The sequence below is a fragment of the Eublepharis macularius genome, chromosome 4 (genome assembly GCF_028583425.1).
Source record: "Eublepharis macularius isolate TG4126 chromosome 4, MPM_Emac_v1.0, whole genome shotgun sequence".
In the NCBI taxonomy this organism is placed as follows: domain Eukaryota; kingdom Metazoa; phylum Chordata; class Lepidosauria; order Squamata; family Eublepharidae; genus Eublepharis; species Eublepharis macularius.
The window spans coordinates 99,957,509-99,979,878 of NC_072793.1; the positions used below are offsets into that span (position 1 = coordinate 99,957,509).

A 22,370-nucleotide genomic window follows, 5' to 3' on the forward strand; every position below is an offset into this window, starting at 1 on the left:
TAATTAACAGAGAGGATTCTGCATACAAGAAACACTGTTCGTGTACTCCCTCCCTAATTCCGTGGAACTAAGGCAGAGATAGCTTTTCTGAAAGGAATAAGGAAATGTACCACACCTACTCTTCCTCCTGAAGAGCCAGCAGGGAATAGCTGAACCTCTGTCCTGGCGATGCTAGGATCCATCGTTGCTCTGACAGAAGAGATGCAACATATCAGCTTTCTGTAATGGCAGCTGCAGCTCCTCTTCCTCCATTCCGTGGCCATGAGATGTTGTCCGTGCTGCAAAGAAAACTGCAGGAAGATGAAAGAGTTGCATCCTAGGTAGCAAGAAAGCCCTGTTCACTTGTTACAGTAAATATAGATATATCTTCCCATACACACATACATCTGTTTGTGAGAAAGAGCCAACAAATGAAATTGGAGACCAGTGCCTGTGTACATGTTGGGTTTCAATCACATGTTCTGGATAACTTTGGAGGTTTCTGCTTCCTATTGTGTTAAAGAGAAAACTGTCCATTTTAACTTCCAGAAAGAAATTCAGATAATGATAATTTCCATTATCCGATTATCAGATAATGATAATTTGCCACATTAATTTTTTTATCGATTTAGTTGTGAGGATGTTGTTTTCAGGAAAATAGTTGTATATCTTTCTTGCAGGACTTATAATTTCTCTTCAACTACTTCGTGGAGAAATGGAGCAGATTCGCAGGGAATACCCTATGATCTTCAACAAAGGAGTGGCTATTACGAGAAAAATAGGTTTCCCAGATGTCATCATGCCTGGTAAGTAGATTACCACTAACTGGAGGTTGAGGGCTCCGTTCTAATGCTCTTTCAGCTTTTTAATACTGATAATTGTCATTCATGAAAAGTTAGTAAAATAAGCAGTATTTTCCTTCTGTATTTCGTAATAATAAGTTTCAGTGATTTAACTGCAAGTTTTGTTCACTTTTATTGTGTAAGAATACTTAGACAAAAAGCAATAATTTTTAAAAATTAAATATTCTTTTTTCTTTATTAAACATTTTATAGATTATGCGTAGATCTGATGATGCTTGATGATAACCTACATCTCTCCTTGTAGGAGAAAAGAAGAGGGGATAAGGGGGATGGAATAATATTTGGGGGAAAATGCATAGAAGAGGGATTAGTGCTTGAGCAATTATCTTAGGCTGGGGGATCTCTGGCTATGATCTATGAAAATTATTGCACTTGAACTACAGAAAGGACTTTTCTGTTATCATTTACAGAAGGTTAAGAAATGGTATGAAAGGCTTATATTATCCAGGAACCAAAGGGACACAAAACAACACCTTGCTGGATGGCATTTAAAATTAAGAATTTCAAAAGTACTTTGATGAAGGGCAGCTGTTCTTCAGTGAAGGAAAATATCTTTACCATGGGTTGTGCCTATTCCGTGCTCTGTGGATAGGACATATGCAAAGTTTTCAAAAAGGTTTCCACTATACTTTGGAGGTGGGACACTGCCCTCCCCCCCCAAGTCCATGACCTACCCATTCTGTGGCTGACTGAGCTTCCATGTCTTTCACTCCTAGAGCTACCATTCCTAAGCATCTGAATAAATTGACACCCAAATTCCTTCCTGTTTGTGGTGGTGGTGGGGACAGAAAAAGATAATTACTTTAACAAGAGCAACCACTCATAGCAGCACCCAGAACTGAGATGTCACAGAAACCTCAGAGACCTGCCACCATGGTACCCAGACAATTCCATTGGCTCCATTGGCCCCCTCATTGATGCTCTGGCAGGGACAATGAACAGCCCGCCAACTTTCCCTCACATTGAAGGTGTTGTGTCAGAAGAGTCTGAAACAGAAATCATCACCAATTCTGCCATTCTGTCACCCCGCAGGGACCAGCTGCCATTGGCCCATCAAACACTGATTGCTCCTCTGCTGCTTCCCTCTCCCCTATTGAAGTTCCAGTAGGGGCAGTGAGTAGGCAACTTGTCCTCCTCTGTATTGAATCTCTAGTATCAGTTAGACCTAGGGATGCCATATTCTCACTTATAGTGAGAGGTCTGCCCATGACTGCCACCGCCTGCTGCTGCTCAAATGGGTGGTGGGAGGAAACTGGTGGTCAAAATGGAAGGGGACATGATCAGCATCCCTGATGCGATGACACAACTTCTAGTACAATCTGTAAATAATGTATTCTCTGGAGGCGACACTCTAGCATACACTTCAAATGGGTAAATGCTAGAGTGTTGGGTAAATGCTAGAGTGTTGCCTGTAGCACTATGATGCCATTTCTGGGGCATGCCAGTGGTGACATCATTGCACCAAGGATACCTGTAAGTTCTCACCTCCCCCATCTCCTGTCAGTTGTCAGGTTAAGCCTAGCAACCCTAGTTGGGCCCAAAGTGAAACTAACTCCAGTTCCACCGTTCTGATGCCATCCACATTCCTTGGATAGGAGGAGGCCCAAGAAAATATCAGTGCCTTCTAGGCACTTCTCCCATGCACATAATTCTCTCCCACAACCATGAGATACTCCAAGAAGGAAATGGGGGAGTGGGAATGGCCCAGTCATCCTTCTCTGTGTTGGAGTATTCAGAGAGAAAGCTGCTCTAGGCCTAGTAAATGCTGCTTGCTCTGCTGCTTCCTCCTCCCCAATTTCTAGTGAAGGCACTGAGTGGATAGAAAGCCCTCCTCTATGTTGTATCAGGTTTGATGCAGAAGCCACCTTCAGCTTACCCAAAATGTGAGGGAAAATTCCCTCTGATCATTTTAGATGGGGCTTCCCATCTCTGAGAGCAACTATCTTATCCAGAAAGCTGTGATAAACAACCAGCAGGATCTGTGACAAAGCAGTAGAAGGGGGGGGAAAGCTCACCAATGTTGAAGGAACAAACCTTCCTCTTCTCTTTTTCTCTCCTGCCCAGTCCCCACGAAGGAGACAAAACAAAAGATACAGCTCCAGAACAAAAGATCCACTAGCCATTGGTATCATTTTTCCTAGAGTACCCTGGCTGCTACTTCCATGACACAGGGACTTTGTTCTACACACCTAGGTTGCAGTTCCCAGGTGCCCACCAGTTTGCCCCACTTGCCTGGCAGTTTGGCCCATTGCAACCTGCCCTGTGATTGCCTGCCACTGGCAGGCAACCCAGGCAAATGTGGTGGGTGTACTTCTGATAGGGCGTGATGATGTCACTTCCTGAAGTGACAACATTGTACTTTGCACAGAGTGCCCCCACACTCCGCAGGGACCAATTTTGGCTCCAAACGAAGCAGGGGAGCATTCCTGCGCAAAGTGCAATGACATCACTTCCAGAAGTGGTATCATCGCATCAGCTCTGGGAACACAAAGTTCTCCATGCTGGTGAGTACCAGGTCCCCCCCCCTCCTGCTGGGAGGTTATGGGGACCTGCAACGCTATCCTAGGTGCACCACAAGATCTTGTAGGCCTAGCAGCACTTGAGGCCTCCACTCACCCCTGTTGAAGTATAGCAATGTCTTAAGAAGAGAAGATCCTACAGGGGGCAGCAAGCCCCATCTAGTTATAAAGGACTGTAGGGGGAGTACTTTCTTTCTAATAAGGAACTTTCGCCTTGTCTGTCTGCAGAATGTTGCTCTTAAGGTAATCTCTTCCTCCTCAGAACTCTGGAGAACTCTTGTAGCTAGTAAGATTTATTTTGTTCTCTTTCATACACTGTGTGTTAGTTCTGTTAATAAAGCTTTTGTAATTCTTAATTGATTCAGTGTCCTGATTGTTGCATAGACACTCTGCCAACAAGTCCCACTCTCTGTCCCCACCCAGATCTAGACACTCTGCCTCTTCTGGTCTTTCAGATTCACTGTGCTCTAACTCTGCCTCAGACTCCATGGCTTCAGAGCAGGAGGAAGGAGAATGGTCAGGAGAGTATATTTCCTCTTTGGGGCTGGATTCTTCTACAAACCTAAGATCTGCAGGTCTAGCCACTTCAGTGGCACCTCTGGACACCTGCAACAGGGAACACTCCAGGGTTTTTCGCTGGGGCACCACATTCTCTCTAGTTTCAGTTCCAGATTCTTGGTAAGGTTCTTGATACAATGAATGAGTGGAGACGCCTGAGCTCCTTTGCAAAAGATGCACTCTTTTCCTTCCCCCTCCAGGAAGCCCTGAATGTTCCCCTGGAAACACCTGATATTTGCCTCATTTCAGGTGCTATTCTACCCAAGGACAGTGACAATATTCTCGGAAACCATAGCAACGGAAGAGTGAGTTCTTCCCCCATGAGGCCCATGAGGTCTCTGCTACCTCATCAGCATAAGCTCTGTATCTTCTGGGGTTTGTTTTTCAGAGCTTGTATCCACAGGGTGGAGGAACTCTTTCAATATCCTGCTCTTGACCAGGTTAGTCTAGGGCAGAATCTTCTCAAGATCAGGAAAGCCTCTGAATTCTTAGACAGATTGCAGCCTGAACACGATACAGCCTTTAACTCACTCTCTAGTTTCCAACGTTCTCATCCATTGCAGCCTATGAATGAATGAGAGGTGATGATGGAAGGCATCACCTCTCCAAACCCAACCTTTTCCTCTTATCAGAGAGAGAAACTTTTTGGCAGCTTGCCCTCAATAAGGTCTCAATGGAGATGAAATGTATGCTCTCTTTTTCCATTAAAGAGGACAACAGGTTTAACAGTATTGACTCCAATTCTTTGGCACTCAGAGGTGCCTTCCAACAGAGAGACTTCAGGGTCTCTAAACTCTGTAACCTTCCTGGAACGGATCCAGATTCAACACCAAACCTAACCCCGTGTTCTATTTGATGCCAGCATAGGAGGGTGGCTCCAGGCCTTCTCTCTGGACTAATTGACAGACCTACTATCCCTCTGGGATAGTAGGTCTGTCAAACTATCTGGGGTATATTATAGACCTCTGTCAACCTTCAAAGGGCAAGGCATAGAGCTGGTATCAAAGAATGCAAGTTGTTCCAAAGATCTATGCTATCTTGTCTGTCAGGTATGAAGGTGACTAGAGAGCACTTGTTGCAAGGAATTCACATTCTCATCCTATCTGTATATATGAAGGCAAAAGTCCACATCAACCGATGGGATGAAATAAGGTCTTACTGCCTGCAGAAAGAGGCATCTCTTCTACTTTGAATTTCTTTGGGCCCAGCATCTTCAGGGTATCTTTAACTTGAAGGCATACTGGCAGAGGTGGTGGGGTCTGGACCCAGGAGAGTGATCCCTCAATCCAGGAATGCTTTGTTCAGTAACCAGGAGGTTGGAGATTCCTTGTCTGGATCTCTGTGAGTCTCTTGTCAACAATGAGGTCCTGAGATTCCTGTCATTTCATTTGTAGAGGTTGGAGAGCAAGGTCAGTGTCTCACCCCCTGACTTCTGTGGCTCCTGTATTCCTTTCCCCCATTGCCCCTTATAATCAGGACTCTCAACAGAACATGAGGGATTTGCCAGAGGTCATCTTCACATCCCCGTACTGGCCTAGGAAGTTGTAGTTCTTATTGGCAATGCACAGCATCCTCTCTTTCATTCCAGTCCCAGGCAGCTCCACCTTTCCACCTGGAAACTGATAGTGATTACTAGAGGGCCACAGCTATCCAGGTAAGCTCATCAAGGTGATCCAGCCTTCTAACCACTGGGCTTATGAGGCCTTGAAAAAGGTCTTTTTTTGCAGATGGGCTGCAGAAAAAAGATCAAGGCAGTATCAGGGAGTGTGCCAGGGGTATTCTACTCCCTCAAAAATAGCTTGAAGCAGGGACTTTGACCTAACATATTCCAGTGACCAGTAGTGACTTTGTCTTTGGTTCTCTGATATTTTAAGCTGCTCTCCAGGTACAGCCTGATAAGGTGGTTCATTGGGTAAGTGTCCCTTTCCAACTTTTACTCAACATCATTCCCCATCTTGGAGCTTACATAAAGTTCTGTGGATCTTACAGAAGCCCCTATTTGGACTTCAAGTATCTTTCCTTTGAGAATACTATCCCTCAAGATTTTCTCATAAACAGCCAGAAGGGTCCTAGAACTCTCAACTCTCTAGTTCAGAGAAGAGTTTGTTTCTTGTATAAGGTCTATATAATACTACTCATCGATCATACATCCTGAAGGCAAACTTAGTGTTCCCCAGGGATTAGGAGATCTATCCTATTAAATGCTCATCTGCTTTTCAGATCTCAGACTCCTTATTTGTTTTCTTCTTCCCCACTGACATGGGGAGGAAGGCATCCAAAACAACAATAACCAGATGGATCAAGGCTTGCATATGTCTGGCATGTAAGGTACAGCACCTCGAATTGCTCTCAGTGGTCATTGCCCACTCCACCTGAACAGCCTCTAGACCAGCAGTGCCTGCACCAATGCCTCTACTGAGGAAATCTGCAGAGCAGAGACTTAGGGATTAGCCTCAAACTTCATGAGGCACTACAAGCTAGTTTTGTTTGAGTTGGATGCAGGGCCGGATCTAGGGTTGCCAGCGCCCAGGGCAACCCTAGTCCGGCCTCGCGCACGTGTGCTCCCAGTACGGCATGATGACGTTATTTTGGTGATGTCATCATGTGGGGCGCTGGAGGCAGCATGCAGAGCTGGGAAGCCGCCTGCGCCATTCGCTTCTCTGCAGGTGAATGGCGCGGGTGGCCTTGCAGCCCCCTGCGCTGCCTTTCGCCTGCCCTGCGGGACAGGGGGCAGCTGGCTTGCTGCACGCCCCCTGTCCTGCAGGGCAGGCAAAAGGCAGCGCGGGGGGCTGAGAGGCCACCCGCGCCATGCACCTGCCGCACAGGACAGGTGGCGGCCAGCTGCCCCCTCTCCTGTGGAATGGTGGGCGGCCGCGCTGCCCTTTGCCTGCCCTGCAGGACAGGGAGTGTGCACCAAGCCAGCCACCCCCTGTCCCGTGGGGCAGGCGAAAGGCAGCGCAGGGGGCTGCGAGGCTGCCCATGCTGCCGCCTGCGCGCTCCGGAAGCTGGTGGTGCCGGGGGCAGACTACCTCCCCTGCCCCCCCTCGGGGGCAAAAGAACTTTACCATGAACCTAACTGGTAATCAGTATATTCTGATGAAGATCTAGTAGCTATTTGGGAAATTGATGAGACATATGAGCTATAAGCAACTAGGCATTAAATATAATAGAAAGTTTATTTTAAAAACTGAATAAGACATGGATCTATCTATGTTCTCTGGAATTAATAATAGATGAAAACATTATTCTAGCTTCTCAGAGCTGTTTGTCTACGCACACAATATATGATAGAATGGCCTATCCTAAAAAATAGGAAATATTGTAGGTTTGGTTGACAAACAAGCAGTTGAAGATTAAACTTTTTTTGCATGGTGTTTTGCACAAAATAGTAGTATTCCTATTTCAAAATTGTAAGTTACTACTTAAAATCCCATTTTCATTGTTTGCAAAGTCAAAATTTTAGGGGGGGCTTTTGAAAACATTTCTTCCCTCTAAAAGAGTTAGCAAAAGAAGCATTCATAGACATTATACTCCCTAATGTTTGGATGGAGAGCTTCAGTATACTGATACTTATAGATATGTGATTAATTTACTGTTATACATTCATTATTTTGGCTTGCAAGCTGACAAGTTGATAGTAGCAGGACACTTTTAAATGTTTGCATATATTTCAATGTTTGACTGTTTTTGTTAAATGTGGAAGTTCCAATATTAGGGTTCTTTTCACTGTGATTGGTCAATAAAATAAGTCCAAAATGAGTCAATAATATTACAGGTAATACTGAGCAGTTGTGATACAGTAAGCACAGTTCTTCTCTGGAAATTAGCCATCTAAGGGTGCAGTTCTGTACGTAGTTGGATTGTTTTGTTTTTACACCACTTTGAATTCAATAGGAGTTAAATAGCCTCACTGTACAGACTAAATTACTAGGAATTTTATATATTTTATTTACTTATTTATTTTACTTCATTTATACTCTGTCTTCCCAGTGGGGAATCATAGTGGCTTACATCTTTCTCCTCTCCTCCATTTTATCCTACAACAACCCTGTTAGGCTGAGAGAGTGTGACTGGCCCAAAGTCACACAGCAAGCTTCCATGGCAGAGTTGGGATTCAAATCTGGGTCTCCCACATCCTAGTCTGACACTTTAACCGCTACACTGCACTGGCTTTCTCTGTATAGCACACTATACCATACTGGATCTCTACATACAGAGCGCTGCAGAAACTTCTTATGAACAAACACATTTGGCACCCTTGAAATCTCAACAACTTATTTATTGTTTAGTAATCAAAGAAGACCATGATAATGAAGTTTTATTCTTTTCACATTAAGGATTTCCCCCCTGAAATCCTAATAAATACAAGTGTATCTTTAATGTAAAACAACAACCAGGAAAGATGCCTGTGCTGCTTGCTTCTGAACTCAGCACTGGGTCCAAAAAAATCTGTGTGCGCAGCGGTGCTTTGTACATCTGTGCCCTTGGTTAATGGCAAACAATTTTAAAGAATGAAGAACATTTAAAAACTTTTTGTTGTGTGATATGGGAATCTGCTGTTCAAAGAAAATATGAGCACAAGCCCATGGGATTGCCTAAAGCGCTGCTTTTGTTCTAGGTGTATGTCCTATGCAAAAGCACTAACGGAATAGCAGTCTGCTAAACAAGCAAATTTGTCTGTTTCCCCAAGAACATCCCTTCTTTACCTCATTCTAAGTATTCAGTCTTTTAGTTTGTGTCTGATGAAAAGTGCATTTATCATCTTTTAACTGTGAGTTTTATTTCTTTATCTTGTCTAAATTTTCCTGGCTATTTGTTTACTTTCCCTTCATTCTCTCCTCTTTCTTAATGGCGCAGAAATGAAGATAGTTGGGTGTAAGTTGTTGCTTTACTGTGTTCTGTCAATTTATTGCTTGCTGTTTTCTCATCTTTGTGTCATATATTTCATGGAATGTTTGAGGTTGTTAAAGATAATAAATCATAACATTATAGTGAGAGTATGCATCACAAATCGCTCACCTAGGAGTTGGAACACCCTGTTTTGCGGATGGTCATCTGAATTCTTACTAAAACTACTCCTGTGTGTGTTGCTTAGAGATAAGTAGCTGCAACTTTTCCATACAAACAGTGAAATCCTAAACAGATTTACTCCAGTTTAAGCCTGTTGGTTTCAATGGCCTTATATTGGAGTAACTTTGCTTGGGATTTCACTGAAAATGTGGTATTTCATATAGGGTGCTCCTGTGGGAAGGAAGGATGGCACAGTGCAAGCATTTTTTCTGTCCAGTATCTCTCTTGCCAATACTTGTAGATGAGTAACATACAACGCTTCTAGGCACATGTGGTAAGGTAACTTTGAATTTGCAGCATTAACACCTATATGGGACAATTCAACCAATAAATCTATTTTTGTTAGTAAACTACAGAGAGAAATAGGCATCTATTAAACTATTCAGAAAGGAAACAAACCAGCAAAATACCTGCTCTACTTGGTTGTGCTGTGCTGAGCTGCTTCTTTATCCCCAAAATAGTTGCTAAACTGGGATTTCAATATTTGCATACCAATGTCCTTATTTTAAAAAGCAGATCTTTAGGATAGGCATTGTATAATCAGCCCCACAGGTAAAAGACCTTTTTCACAAGCCATGATAGAATAATTTAGCTTTGGAACTTTGGCCCAATTACAGTGGGGGGGGGGGGTAATGTCATTCTGGGTCACATGATAATCTGGGATCAACCAATGATTTCTTATGGTCAAGTAAGCACTTATAATAAAACACAAGTACCTGACAAATTGAGCTGTAATACACAAAAGCTTATTCAAGAATAAAAGCCACATCAGACAGACAATACATGATGTTTGCTTTGAAACAAGCATTATCCATAAAGGTATGTTTGAATAAAGGCATTTATAACTTCATGCTTACATCTTTCATACAACACTTTTAAGAATATTAAGTATCTGTTAATTTTCTGTACCAATACTTATAAAGTTCTCAACTTTTTTTGTTATTCTGCCTTTCTCAATGAAAGACAAGGCAGATTACACAATGTAAGTCAATGTAGTCAATAGGATGGGGCATTCAATAAGCAATGTAATAGCATCAGGATTGTTGAAATCTGCAATGGGCTTAAATTACATGCACAAAGGTACTGGCTGGATATTAGGAAAAACTTTTTCACGGTCAGAGTAGTTCAAAAGTGGAATCAGCTGCCTAGGGAGGTGGTGAGCTCCCCCTCACTGGCAGTTTTCAAGAAGAGGCTGGATGAATACTTGTCAGAGATGCTTTAGGCTGATCCTGCACTGGGCAGGGGGTTGGAGTAGATGGTCTGTATGGCCCCTTCCAGCTCTATGATTCTATGATTCTATGAAACAAAGCTCAAAGCTGAAATAAAGCATAAGTAGTAACATATAATGCGTTAAACAATGTAGACATTACATAATAATTTATTCAGTACACGTATTATGCAGGTAGCTAAAGCTGTGGCATAAATTTTAATCTACTGCTTGTGTGTTGTAGAGGTGTGCATCTGGAAAAAGATTGGTTTTCCTGCTTCCGAAGCTGGGTGGCTGGGAAGCCCAGAGCTGGCTCCTGCGGGACATGCACCACCTTCTCTGCCACCTTAGCGGCCAGCTGGGCAGCAGAGAAGTGCGGAGCTGGGGCCCACGCTGCCTTCGCTGCCACCACAGTGGCCAGCTGGGTGACGGGGAAGCCTGGAACCGGCTCCTGTGGGGCCCACCCCACCTCTGCCACCGCCACAGTGGCCAGCTGGGTGGCGGAGAAGGCTGGAGCCAGCTCCTGCAGAGCCTGCGCTGCCTCCACCACCACTGCAGCGGCCAGCTGGGTGATGGAGAAGCCCGGAGCCGGCTCCTGCAGGGCCCATGCTGCCTTCTCTGCCACTTTAGCGGCAAGCAGGGCAGTGGGGAAGCCCAGAGCCAGCTCCTCCATTGCCTGAGCAGCCAGCTGGGTGGCAGGGAAGCACAGAGCCGGCTCCTCTGGGGCCTGTATCACCTCCTCCATGGCCGCAGCAGCTTGCAGGGAAGCGGAGAAGGCCCGGATCAGTTGCTTGGTGGGGATCTCCCTGCCAAACAGCTGATCTGTGGGTTTAAATGCCCCTTTCCATGCTGCTTTGCAGTGGTACGGAAAAGGGGCATTTAAACCCCCGCGGGCTGGATCAGTTACTTGGTGGGTATTTCCCCGCCAAACAGTTGATCTGCGGGTTTAAATGCCTCTTTCCGTGCTGCTGCAAAACAAGACGAAAAGGGGCATTTAAATCTCTTGACCCGAAGCTTCCTGAAGCAATACGAATTGCTTCAGAAAGCTTTGATTCGGAGTTTCCGAATCATTGCAAATCGGGTCAGATTCAGGTACTTTCCCCAAATCTGAAACCAGAATCGCACACCCCTAGTGTGTTGTTTCAGGAGTGTTTACAACAATGAAAGAATGCATAATTGCCTAATTACTTTTACTTCAAATTTAACTAAGAGAATCAAATAGTTAGCAGTGAACAAGTAAGAATCATAACTTGCTGTATGCTAAATATTCACCGCTATTTCAATGTAAACCATACATGGACAATTTTCATGGAAAGTTTTCAGAATGCAAAATAAGTTGTCATGGTCATACTCAAACACGCATGTCAAAGATATTTTAGAATTTTAAAAAACTGATTTACATTCTAGATTTCTTCAGCTGTAGTAAACTCATATTTTCATTACTCTGCAATATTTTTATGATTTTATATAAATTATTTATTGTTCTTCTTTATGGTCTTTTTGAATCACACTGGTGAGCTTTGTGCTTGTGCAGAACTTAGATTCAAAAACAGCTAGAGCTAGCTTTTAAGTGTGGAAGCTCTGTCCTCAGAGGCTCAGTCTTAACTGTGCATGCTCAAGGCATATAAGTAGCATCTTCTTGCCCTTCCTCATCTGCTACAGCAACATTTAGGAACACCTTCTTGAATGCATGAATAAATGAGGCTGCTTTATACTGAACCAGACCATCAGTCCATCAAGTTCAGTATTGTCTACTCAGACTGACAGTGGTTTTCCAGGGTCTCAGTTAGAGGATTTTTGCATCATCTGCTACCTAAACCTTTTAACTGGTATTGCCAGGGATTGAACGTGTGATCTTTTGCTGCCAAACAGATGCTCTACCCTTGAACTATGGCCCCTGCTCTGGAGAGACTAATGGTGCACTCCTAAGGGCAGTTACTCCATTCTAAACCCATTGATTTCATTAGCCTTAGACTGCAGTAACTCTGCTTAGAATTGCACTGTAAGGCTCTGGCTGCTGGATCTTACAGGTTTCTACTGTGCAGAAACCTATAGTTCAGTATCCACTTTCTGATACCAGAGCTGTCAGTACCAAACAAACAGTAAATCAAACCATTGGAGCAGAATTATCAGGCCTGATCTCTGTTAGAGCAGAGGAAGAAGAAACACAAACATCAACCTGAACTAAGGTTGTTCAATAAAAGTCTGCCCCACCATTCACAGTCCTGGTCTGTGGGGGAGATATTTTCCCATGTATTTTCATAACTCTGGTCCCATCACCACTAGCACCGATTTTGCAGATGATTCAAGAGATCATCCTGATCACAAGAACACTATGGACTTACTTTTTAGTCATTGTAGTCTTTGTCCTTTTGCAATAAACTCTGCTGCTGCTGCTGCTTACCGGATTCTAACCCTACACATCCAATAATTAGTTTTTTTTCCCCAAAGGCCAGTTGGAAGATTCCTGTGGAAAATTCATCAGCCATCTTATCCTGACTTTTCATTACAGAAATCACCTAGGGGCAGATGCCCATACCATGTGTTTATGTATGAGTGTGTGTGTGTATTTATAGTCCTCCTTTCTCACTGAGACACATGGTGGATAACACAGTGTATGTCAATATGATCAATAACTGGGACATTCATTAAACAATACAATAGGGTAAGGATTGCAGAAATTTGAAAACAAGCAGAAATCTAATAAAGAGCTAAAAAAAGTACTGAGACATTAGCAAATTGACATGACATATTAAAAGACATGGGAATATCCAGTAGGAACTTACTTACAGCAACAGACAGTACACAGCAGTTTAGTCTATAGTCCCTATCCCTTTACCAATACGTCTTTCTGAACCATTTCCTTTTGATATCCAGACTATTGCAGAAGCATGTCACCAAATTTCTGGAGCTACCATTGACTTCCTTGCTGTTGAGAGTATGATCTGGATCCATGGTATTGCTTTCAATGCATCTTCCTCTTGCTATCCTACTTATTACTAGGAGCATGAGCAGTGTTACTGCTGAAGCCAAGACTGGTATGCTGCCTCTTACAGACATTGTATACCACACATCACCTTGAGTTACAGACGCAAGCACTTGCTATAAGCCCAAGTGAATAACTGTTGACACCAACCAATGATCCCATTAGCCATAGTGACATACTACAAAATTCCACCCTTGCTTCTCGCAAAGAACCAATGGTGCATTCCTTGGCCCAGATGCCTGTGCATACTACTTTCCCTGCTACTAGGCATGCTACTTTTCCTCTTTTAATTCCCACTATACAACACTGGTACAGCAGTTCAGAGATCACAGACACCAAAACTCCTGACCTTGAAAACTGCCTACATCAAACTTGAAGAAGGGAGCTTTGACTCTCAAAAGTTTATACTCTGAAAATCTTGTTGGTCTCAAAGCTGCCAATGAACTCAAATCCTGCATATACAAATTTCTGGCAAAGGCTTCCACAATCCTGAGGTGGCACTTGAAACCTACCTCCCAAGTCCATACCCTGCCCACTGTGTGGATGGATGTGCTTATATAGCTCTCCCACCTTGCTTAATTAAAAAAGGAGAAAATACTAGAACATTTTTTAAAAAAACAGCTGCCTCTTCTGCCTCCTGCTTGCAAGCATAGAAGATGGAAACAAAGAAGAAAAGCTGTCCTGGATGAACAAGGCAGGCAGAAACTAGAGTTGAGCCAGTGTGTGAGGCCAGCTTGGCCATTTCTTCCAAGTCCTCAGGACAGGCAACCACAGTGACAGCCAGTGCCTCTTCTGCTGCCGCTACTCTCTTCTCTCCTGGTGAAGCATCAGCAGGAACAGGGAACAGGAAGCCAGCCCTCTCCCACTTCATTCCATGCTCCAGTATTCCTTCAGCTAAAAAGTTGGCCAGTTTGTTCATGAAACATGTTGTAAGACTGCATTATTTTCCTTCCAAGGTAGTATCGGATCGGGGAGTTCAGTTTGTTGCCAACTTCTGGTGGGAGCTTTTACAAGTGGCGGGCATTGAACAAGGAATAAACTCTGCCCACCATCCCTAAAGCGATGGACAGTCCGAAAGAACTAATCAAGTGTTAGAGCAATTTCTCTGATGCTATATTAATTTCCAACAAGATAATTGGACCCAGCTCTTGCATCTTGCCGAGTACGCTTACAACAATGTGGTACACAGCTCAACAGGAGAGACCCCCTTTAAAATTGTCCATGGCTACGAGGGAGTAGCATTCCCCTTTGAGGTACAACCACCAAGCACACGCACGGGGGACTTAAGCGAATGGTGGACCGCCTTGGCAAAACAGTGGGTGGAAATCCAAAAAACTTTGAATAAAGCCAAAGCTGACTACAAGAAGTATGCAGATCGCCATCGTGTGGCACAGTGGAAATTGCACCCCGGAGATAAAGTATATGTCTCCACCAAAAACTTCAGAACGGAACAACCTAGTAAAAAGTTGGGCCTGAAATACTTGGGACCCTTTCCAATAAAGAAAGTAATCAATGATTTGACTGTAGAACTAGAATTACCAAAGAATCTACACCAGGTCCACCCAACTTTCCACATCAGCCTACTCAAGAAGGCACCCCCCCCCCCAGATGAGTGGCATCCCAGCAGGTTGGTGCCACACCCAACCATGATAGAAGATCAAGTTCACTATGAAATTGAAGAAGTCTTGGATTCCAAATGCAGACACAATAAGCTCTTTTACCTGGTTAGGTGGAAGGACTTTGAGGAGGGGTTTCGTGAGTGGGTAGAAGCTTCTCATGTAAATGCTCCTAGACTGATTGTTAAGTTCCACAGGAAGTACCCAGAAAAAGCAGGAGCAGAAGGGTGAGGGGAGAGGTCTTAAGGGGGGCAGAATGTCAGAGTGTCAGTTTGCTAGTCAGTTCTCAAGCCATAGCTACGCCATGTTCTCATGTTATAATCTGTAGTTGTTTAGTTCTCTCCTTCCAGGGGATAGCCAGGGGATAGCCCCCAGGGGATAGCCCCCAGAGTGATTTCCCCATAGGGAATAATGACTGGATATTACTGAATTTTTCAAAAATAGCCTAACTGAATTAGAGAATTAATTCAAGATTCACGTAGTTCTGAATTTTTTTTCAGATTCAGTAAAAATTTCAGATTTACTCCAAAAAAAATTGATGCATACCCCTTGTACATGTCCCTGTTACATCTAGGTTAGGTTACTGTGGTTGCCCTAGAGTAGTATTTGGAAACTTCAGCTGGTGCTGAATGCTGCAGCCAAGTGTTGATTGGAGTGGGTCGTAGGGACCATATCACTCCAATCTTGTCTCATCTACACTGGCTCCCAATCTGTTTTCTGGCACATTTCAAAGTGCTGGACAAAGCCCTATATAGTTTGGGACCAACCTACATGAATGGCTGCCTACTCCCTTATGAACCTACCCAATCCCTGTGGTCATCTTCGGAGGCCCTGCTTCAGGTGCCCCCACTTCTTTGAGATTAGGCAGGTGGCAAGATGGGAGAGGACCTTCTCGTTTGTGGCATCGAAACTCTGGAACTCTCTCCCCAACGAGACTTATCTGTCCCCTTCTATTGCCATCTGCTGCCAATGGGTGAAAACATTTTAGTTTTGTTTAGCATTCCCTCAGGAATTTCTCCTTCCTACCCAATGTTTTACTTCTTGTTTTTATGGCTTTGTATGTATTTTAGTTATGGTTTTAATGATATGATTGGGGGGAGGGGTAATTGTTTTGAAATATGAATTTATTCTGTATGTTTTAATTTGTTAGGTAGCCTTGGCCCTTGTGAGGTCAGAAAGGCAGAATATAAATTTTGTAAAATAAAATATTGTCAAGCATCTTATTGCAGCTCCAACATTATGGCCACTACTATACACTATCAAATGTCAAAAATGCCCTTCTGCTCTCTACATTGGAGACAAAACTCAGAGGCACCCCCACTACTAGAAACTACAAACATCAAGTAGAAAGCTACACGTGAGGTGCAGAAACAATAATTATTGTAATAAGACACAATACATTGGAGAGGCAAGCTAGTCACTACATAGAAGAAAAAATGGACAAAAATCTGACATTAAAATTACAATTCTTAGAAATCAGTGGGATAACATTTTAATCCTCTAGGACATTATATTGCTGACCAAAGAGTGGTAGGTCTCCCACAGAGAAGCTTCAAAGGGAGATTACAATGCAAGATTTGTGAACAAGAATTCATTAACAAATTTAGGACAATAACACCTACCCCAGGGGTCAATGGGGAGAGCGGATTCTTCTCTCATTACATATGCTGATTTTCTTCTCTTCCTCCATCTAGCGCTAATCAAGCTGATTATATTTTGCATTGAACTTCTGCTAGCCTTTCTTTGCAACACCTTCTGGCCTGAATATAGCAGCTGATGGCACTTCACTCTATTTGTATCTGATAAAGTGAGCTTTAACTCATGAAAGCTTATATCCTGGAATTTTTTGCTGGTCTTTAAATTGGTACTGGGCTGGAATTTGGAACTGCTACTAAATTCTACTACAGACAACATGGCTAGCCACTTGAAACTATGGCCACTCATGTTGCGCTAAGGTGCCATGGCTAGCCATGCTCTACTGAACTGACCCATGAGGCTAAGGCAAAGATAGAGGTTTTGCCCTTTGAAAGCAAAGGCCTGTTCAACAGCAAGCCTGACAACACTTTGGAAAAGGAATGTAAAACATCAAACAGCTAAATAATATGGAATATTTCACCATTTATATGAAGATGTTTATCGTCATGTCTTCTGTGCAGTCCCACATGGGAACTGTGCATGTGCAGGTCAGCAGTGGACATCCCAAAGCTCCTAGAGGCATGAGATGCTTGCCTTTTCTTGCGCTTTTCCTCCAGGTGCAGCTATAAAAGATGGGACGAGCGGCTCCCTCCCTCAGTTTTCTTCTTTTGCTGTGGCTGTATAAGGACATGTCTTCTCTCTGCTTCTCAGTTCCACCACTATAAATGCGAGTTTGGGCCTTCAGTTCCATGGCATCGAAGACCCTCTTCAAGAAGTGTTCACATTGTGGGACAAAGATGGCCCAATCAGATGGACACGACAAATGCCACCTTTGTCTGGATGAGGGCCATGACATCTTGCAGTGTTTGGTCTGTAAACAATTTACGCCCAAACCTCACCATGAAAGGGCATTATGACTTAAAACAGCTCCTTGGGAGCCAGCCCAAGGGCTCTATTGACTCCGATCTTAATGCTGCAGCTAATGGACCACAGTGCCTAGAATGGGCCTCCAGCATGTTTGGCGCCTGTCACTGTCCAGAAGGACTGATTGGTTCCAGCTACACTTTTGTCAGTTCCACCTTGGTGCCGTTCAGAGCCGCCTACAAAAAAGGCTAAGCTTAAGTCGAAGCATGCTAATAACACATCAACTTCTAAGTTGCCTAAGAGGAAAAAATCCTCTTCCTCAGCTCCAACTACTTCAGTTGCAACAAGTCCACCCAGGGTTCCAAGACCTCCATCTCCAACCCCCAGAAGGCATTTTGGTTTGGTTCCATCCCATTCAGAGGGTAAGATTCCAGAAGCCATAGAACTGTGTACAGCCATTTCTCCATTGCCACCATCACCTATATGGCCTGTGGAAAGACAGAAAATTCCACAGGCCCATCTGAAAATGATATTCACTTGGAACTGGCTCCTTGCCATAGATGCTGTCAGTTCCATTATTCTCCATATGGCTCCACATACCATTACTATCCTTACTGTTTTTTTAAAAAAATATATTTTTATTTTATTAAAGCAAAAATGAGGTACAGAAAAGAAGGGGAGAAAAAGGGGACAAGCAAAGCAGATACCGTGTACTACAAGGATTATTAAAATAAAAAAGTACCAAAGTCATGACCTTTATAGATATTAAAATAGCGATTAAATGTTTTTCCAAAATAAACAACACATGCAAAATTCAAACCTATTTCTACTTGTTAATTTAGTAATAATAAAGAAAAAACAATTATTAACACTAGTACCGCTTATTACTTAATATAACTGAATATCATAACCTTTAAGAGCCTTAAAATAAAGTACTATTAAGAATTCTAACCTGTTTCTACTCCTTATCTTCATTACCTTTTACTTATACTTTACTTAACAATAACAATATTTTTGCCAATATTTCAATATTATACAATCTATTATCTTTATATAACTAAATTATCTTACAATCAGGTTGTCAAATATATCAAAATTCAATCATTTTCAAATCTGCAGGACTAAGACATCTTATAAATTTTATCTGTTATAGGTAAAATATTTTCCCCATTTCTCTTCAAATTCTTTAACTGACCTTGTATTTATGTAATTTGTCAATTTTGCCATCACCGCATATTCTGACATTTTGTCCTTCCAAATTTCCCTGGTTGGGCATTCTCCTTCTTTCCATTTACTTGCCATTACCACTTTTGCTGCCATCAGCAAATATCAAAATAGTTCATGTAATGTTCTGTCCACATTGTCTGGTATAATTCCCAACAGCATTGTCTGAGGTTTCATAGTGAAATTGAATTTTAGAATCTTCTGAATCTCAGCACGGCTACGCTTACTGGTTTGATGGTTCTTTCGGGCATGCACCCCCCCCCCTGCCCCCCCCATTGCTTCTTTCATTGCAAAGACCCTCATGATTTGGTTTGCTCGGAACCAGGAGGAAAAACTAAACCATTATCGGTTCCATCCACAGTTCCAGAACGTTGAACCACACTACACAGTCTGATGACAACTCTGATATTGGCTCGGATTTTGCATTAGAACCATTTCCACCAGAATTCCTTACTGAGGAGTCTGCTGTGTCCCCAAGTGAGGATCTCCTCTTATACATCAAGTAGTTAGTCCAAATGTTGAGATCTCTGGACATTGAGGTGACTCCTCTGCTCTGACCTCTTTGTATTTGGTCTTCGAGGTTCTGCACTCAGAAGTGGCTGGACCGTTGACTTTTCCTATAATGCAAGGCATGCTTTTTTTAAAAAATAAAGTTTTATTGAAGAACCATATTCAACTAATTAATTACAATACAGAACCAAACAGAAATACATTTGAAGTATATTATCTCAGAACCAAACAAAAATACATTTAAAGTATATTATTTCAAGTCCTTATAGAGAATCTACAATACACACCCAACCTACCTTGAAGTTAACATTAGATAATGATAGCACAGTGTCTTTGCTGGCCCTATATTTAAGCTATGTTCTTCTTTTTCCCTTACTTAAATTTACAACACAATCATTTCTAAATGCTATGATACAATCAACAATCTCTAACTTCTCAGGTTTTTTGAGATCTTCTGGCTTCTTGTATTAAACCATATAATACAACGAATTATCAGACATATATAGAAAGACTTGAAAAAACTGAACAGGGAAGCTATAGTGATGGGCTGGGAAAGAAGACCGAAAAAAAGGAAATCTGTCCTGCCAATAGAGCTGTGATGTGGGAGCACATACCTAATTGCTACCCATATCCCCCAGCTCCTTGCATACAGAAAATTCAAGATTGTTACATATTCAGCTTACTAATTGAAACATCTCCAGACTTTTCAGAGTTTAGAACTTAGAGTCCCTCTGTTTCTATTTCTCCAACTTCTGCTTCTTCAGTAACAAAACATTTGTTGCTTTTAGTTGAAGTCAATGGAGATTAAGTCTTTCTTTTTTCAGCTCTAGTTCCCACTTGCTCTAAAGTAGACAGTCCCAGTGCAGATAGTAGAGCTGTTCCAGAAGCATGGTCATATGCAATATATTGAGCTTGGTTATACTCCACAAACATTTTGCCAGAGCGTAGCCAATGATATCTAACCCCAGCTGCCTGCAGTTTAGAAAGAGTGGGTTTTAAGTCTCTACGAATCTTGAGCATTTCTGAAGGGAGGTCAGGAAACACAGATATCTTACTTCCTTGGAATTCCAAGCCGTTCTGCTGGCGTGCTTCCATCAAGATTTTTCTCCTGGTGCAGTAATCAGCAAACTCCACCACTATATTTCTACTGGGAGAGGCTGCCTCAGAAATATTTGTTGTTTTGCCAACTCTGTAGGCTCCCACAATTAAAGACATCATCCCCTCCTCCAGTTTGAGCAAAGTAGCTAACCAGGATGCCATAAAAATAGTGAGTTCCGTTGCTGCTTCAGTGTTTGATGAAAACCCGCAAAATTTTAAATTTTTATCTTTTAAACGAGAATCCAGTTTTCTCTGCACCAGCTACCATGAGAAGTTATTCCAATCTTTTTTTTCCAAGCCAGCAACTTTCTTTAAAGCTTCTTCTGCTTTTTAAGCAGTTTGCTTATGCTGAGTCTCCAGTTCATCCATACGGTGAGCTAAAAGGGTTACCATGTCCATCATATCTTGTTTTAATTCTTGACGCTGTTTCTCCAAGGCTTTTAATAAGAATGTTGTTGTTAGGAGCGAGGCTGCATTGTTTATATCTCCATGGCTTGACGAGGCTACGGAGGTGCTGGCTGCTTCTGCTGAAGCAAAAAGTCCTCTAATGAAGAAGCTCCCCTGCCATTCTTTAGATTCTGTTTAGCCTTCAAAGCCATGGGTGGCATTTTCCAAGACTAATTTGCTTCAAATTAATAAGTTAAAAGTTATTTTAAGAGTGAGAGATGTGGGAGCAACAGATAATAGCTTCTGCATGGCACACCTTCAAAGCCACGCCCTCCATGCAAGGCATGCTTGAGATGACCAAAGATATGTGGTCCAGGCTCAACTCCAGCAATGCCAAAAAAGCAGGATACTATAAAACCAAGCAAGAAGGATCTGCAGCTATCAGGAAAAACTAGGACTTCTCTCGATGTTACCCAAGCCCAAAGAAAGGGGGGGAAAGTGTCTTCTAAGTGGTTCAGTAACTGGGTCATAGTTTGTCATATTCTGCTATGAGCTGGCTCATAAGGTATTCCTGGAACACTTGAAGCTCATTCCACAAGAGCTATTACCACATCTTCAGCCTTCAGCACTAGGGGATCCCCTTTTCAGTGCTGTGCAGAGTAGCTGTCTGGGCCCAGCCTTCCATCTTTGTGAGACACTCTGCCCTAGGTTTCAGAGTCAGAGCAGATGTGTTCTTCACTAGGGCCATGCTCAGTGCGGTCTTCTCCTAGCTGCACTGCTCCAGATGAGTTAGCTTGCTTGTCTTTTTCTCTGTCACTGTGATGCACAAATACCATGAAGAAGAAAGACAGGCTGCTTACCAATAATGTTCTTTGAGTGGTCTTCTGTGCATTTGTGTGACCCACCCTCCTTCCCTGCACAGTTACTTTTAAATTCATGCAGTGGTTTCGGGGAGGATAATTGAGGATAATGCAACTTCTCCCCTTTGGCCTCTGAAGGGGGGCCTCTGAAGGGGAGAGGAGGATTTTTGTGCCTAAAATCTATCTCTGAACATTTCTGGACTGAAGATCTGCACAGGTACAAAGCATATCAGTTTGATTGTAATAATTATGCAAAGACTATCACACAGGTAAGCACACTGTCTTTTACTGAAAAGCATGATACATCTGTATTATATTTACAATTCTGCATACTAGTTTGTGTTTAATGTAGGTGTCTTTCAGGTTTCTTCTTCAGTTGTAACTAGTTATTCTTTATATGCACTAAAATAGTATTTTTCAGATTTGCTTATCAAGATAGCCAGAAATATTGGTATTACCAATATTTGGTTCCTCCCATACCAGTTTTGTATTTGGATTGATTGGGGGGGGATTCTGAAGCTAACCTAGTTTTTCATGCAAATTACACCAAAATTGTAGCAGAGGGAGGGGTGCCTGTCTTCTAAACACCCACTTAGTTTCAAGTAGATTAGGGTAAGAGGTAATCATCTATGTGTTTGGCTTTATGCTAGTTTTCAAATTGTTGCTACCATACCCTATTGTATCTGTTTTCACTGAATTTTCCAGCTGTTCATCATGTTGTATTTTTGCTCTTTGAATGTCCTAACTATTGATTATATTGTATTCACTTGCAGAACGTAATCTGCCTTGGATCTCAGTGAGAAAGGTGGACTATAAATAAGCAACAACAATAAAATAATTTGGACTCTCCTGGCCACAAGATACTTTAGGCTGGAGATTTCCCATGAAGCTACACAATGGAATTGAGGGTAGTGGAGTAAGCTGATATGTAAGATTCAACAATTGTCCCCAGCATGCCAGCAAAGTGCAATGCTTTGTATATTATACAGAATAA

The 22,370-nt window shown here is 42.6% G+C and overlaps 1 protein-coding gene across 1 annotated transcript in view; it reads left to right on the top strand.

The window, feature by feature from the left end:
* The window catches only part of DOCK3 (dedicator of cytokinesis 3), a 566,279-nt gene that overhangs the window by 257,823 nt on the left and 286,086 nt on the right, over window positions 1–22,370 (top strand). Inside the window, exon 15 of the mRNA XM_054976377.1 lies at window positions 660–785. Within this exon, the coding sequence (XP_054832352.1) occupies window positions 660–785 (126 nt within the window). The remainder of the gene's footprint in view (window positions 1–659; window positions 786–22,370) is intronic.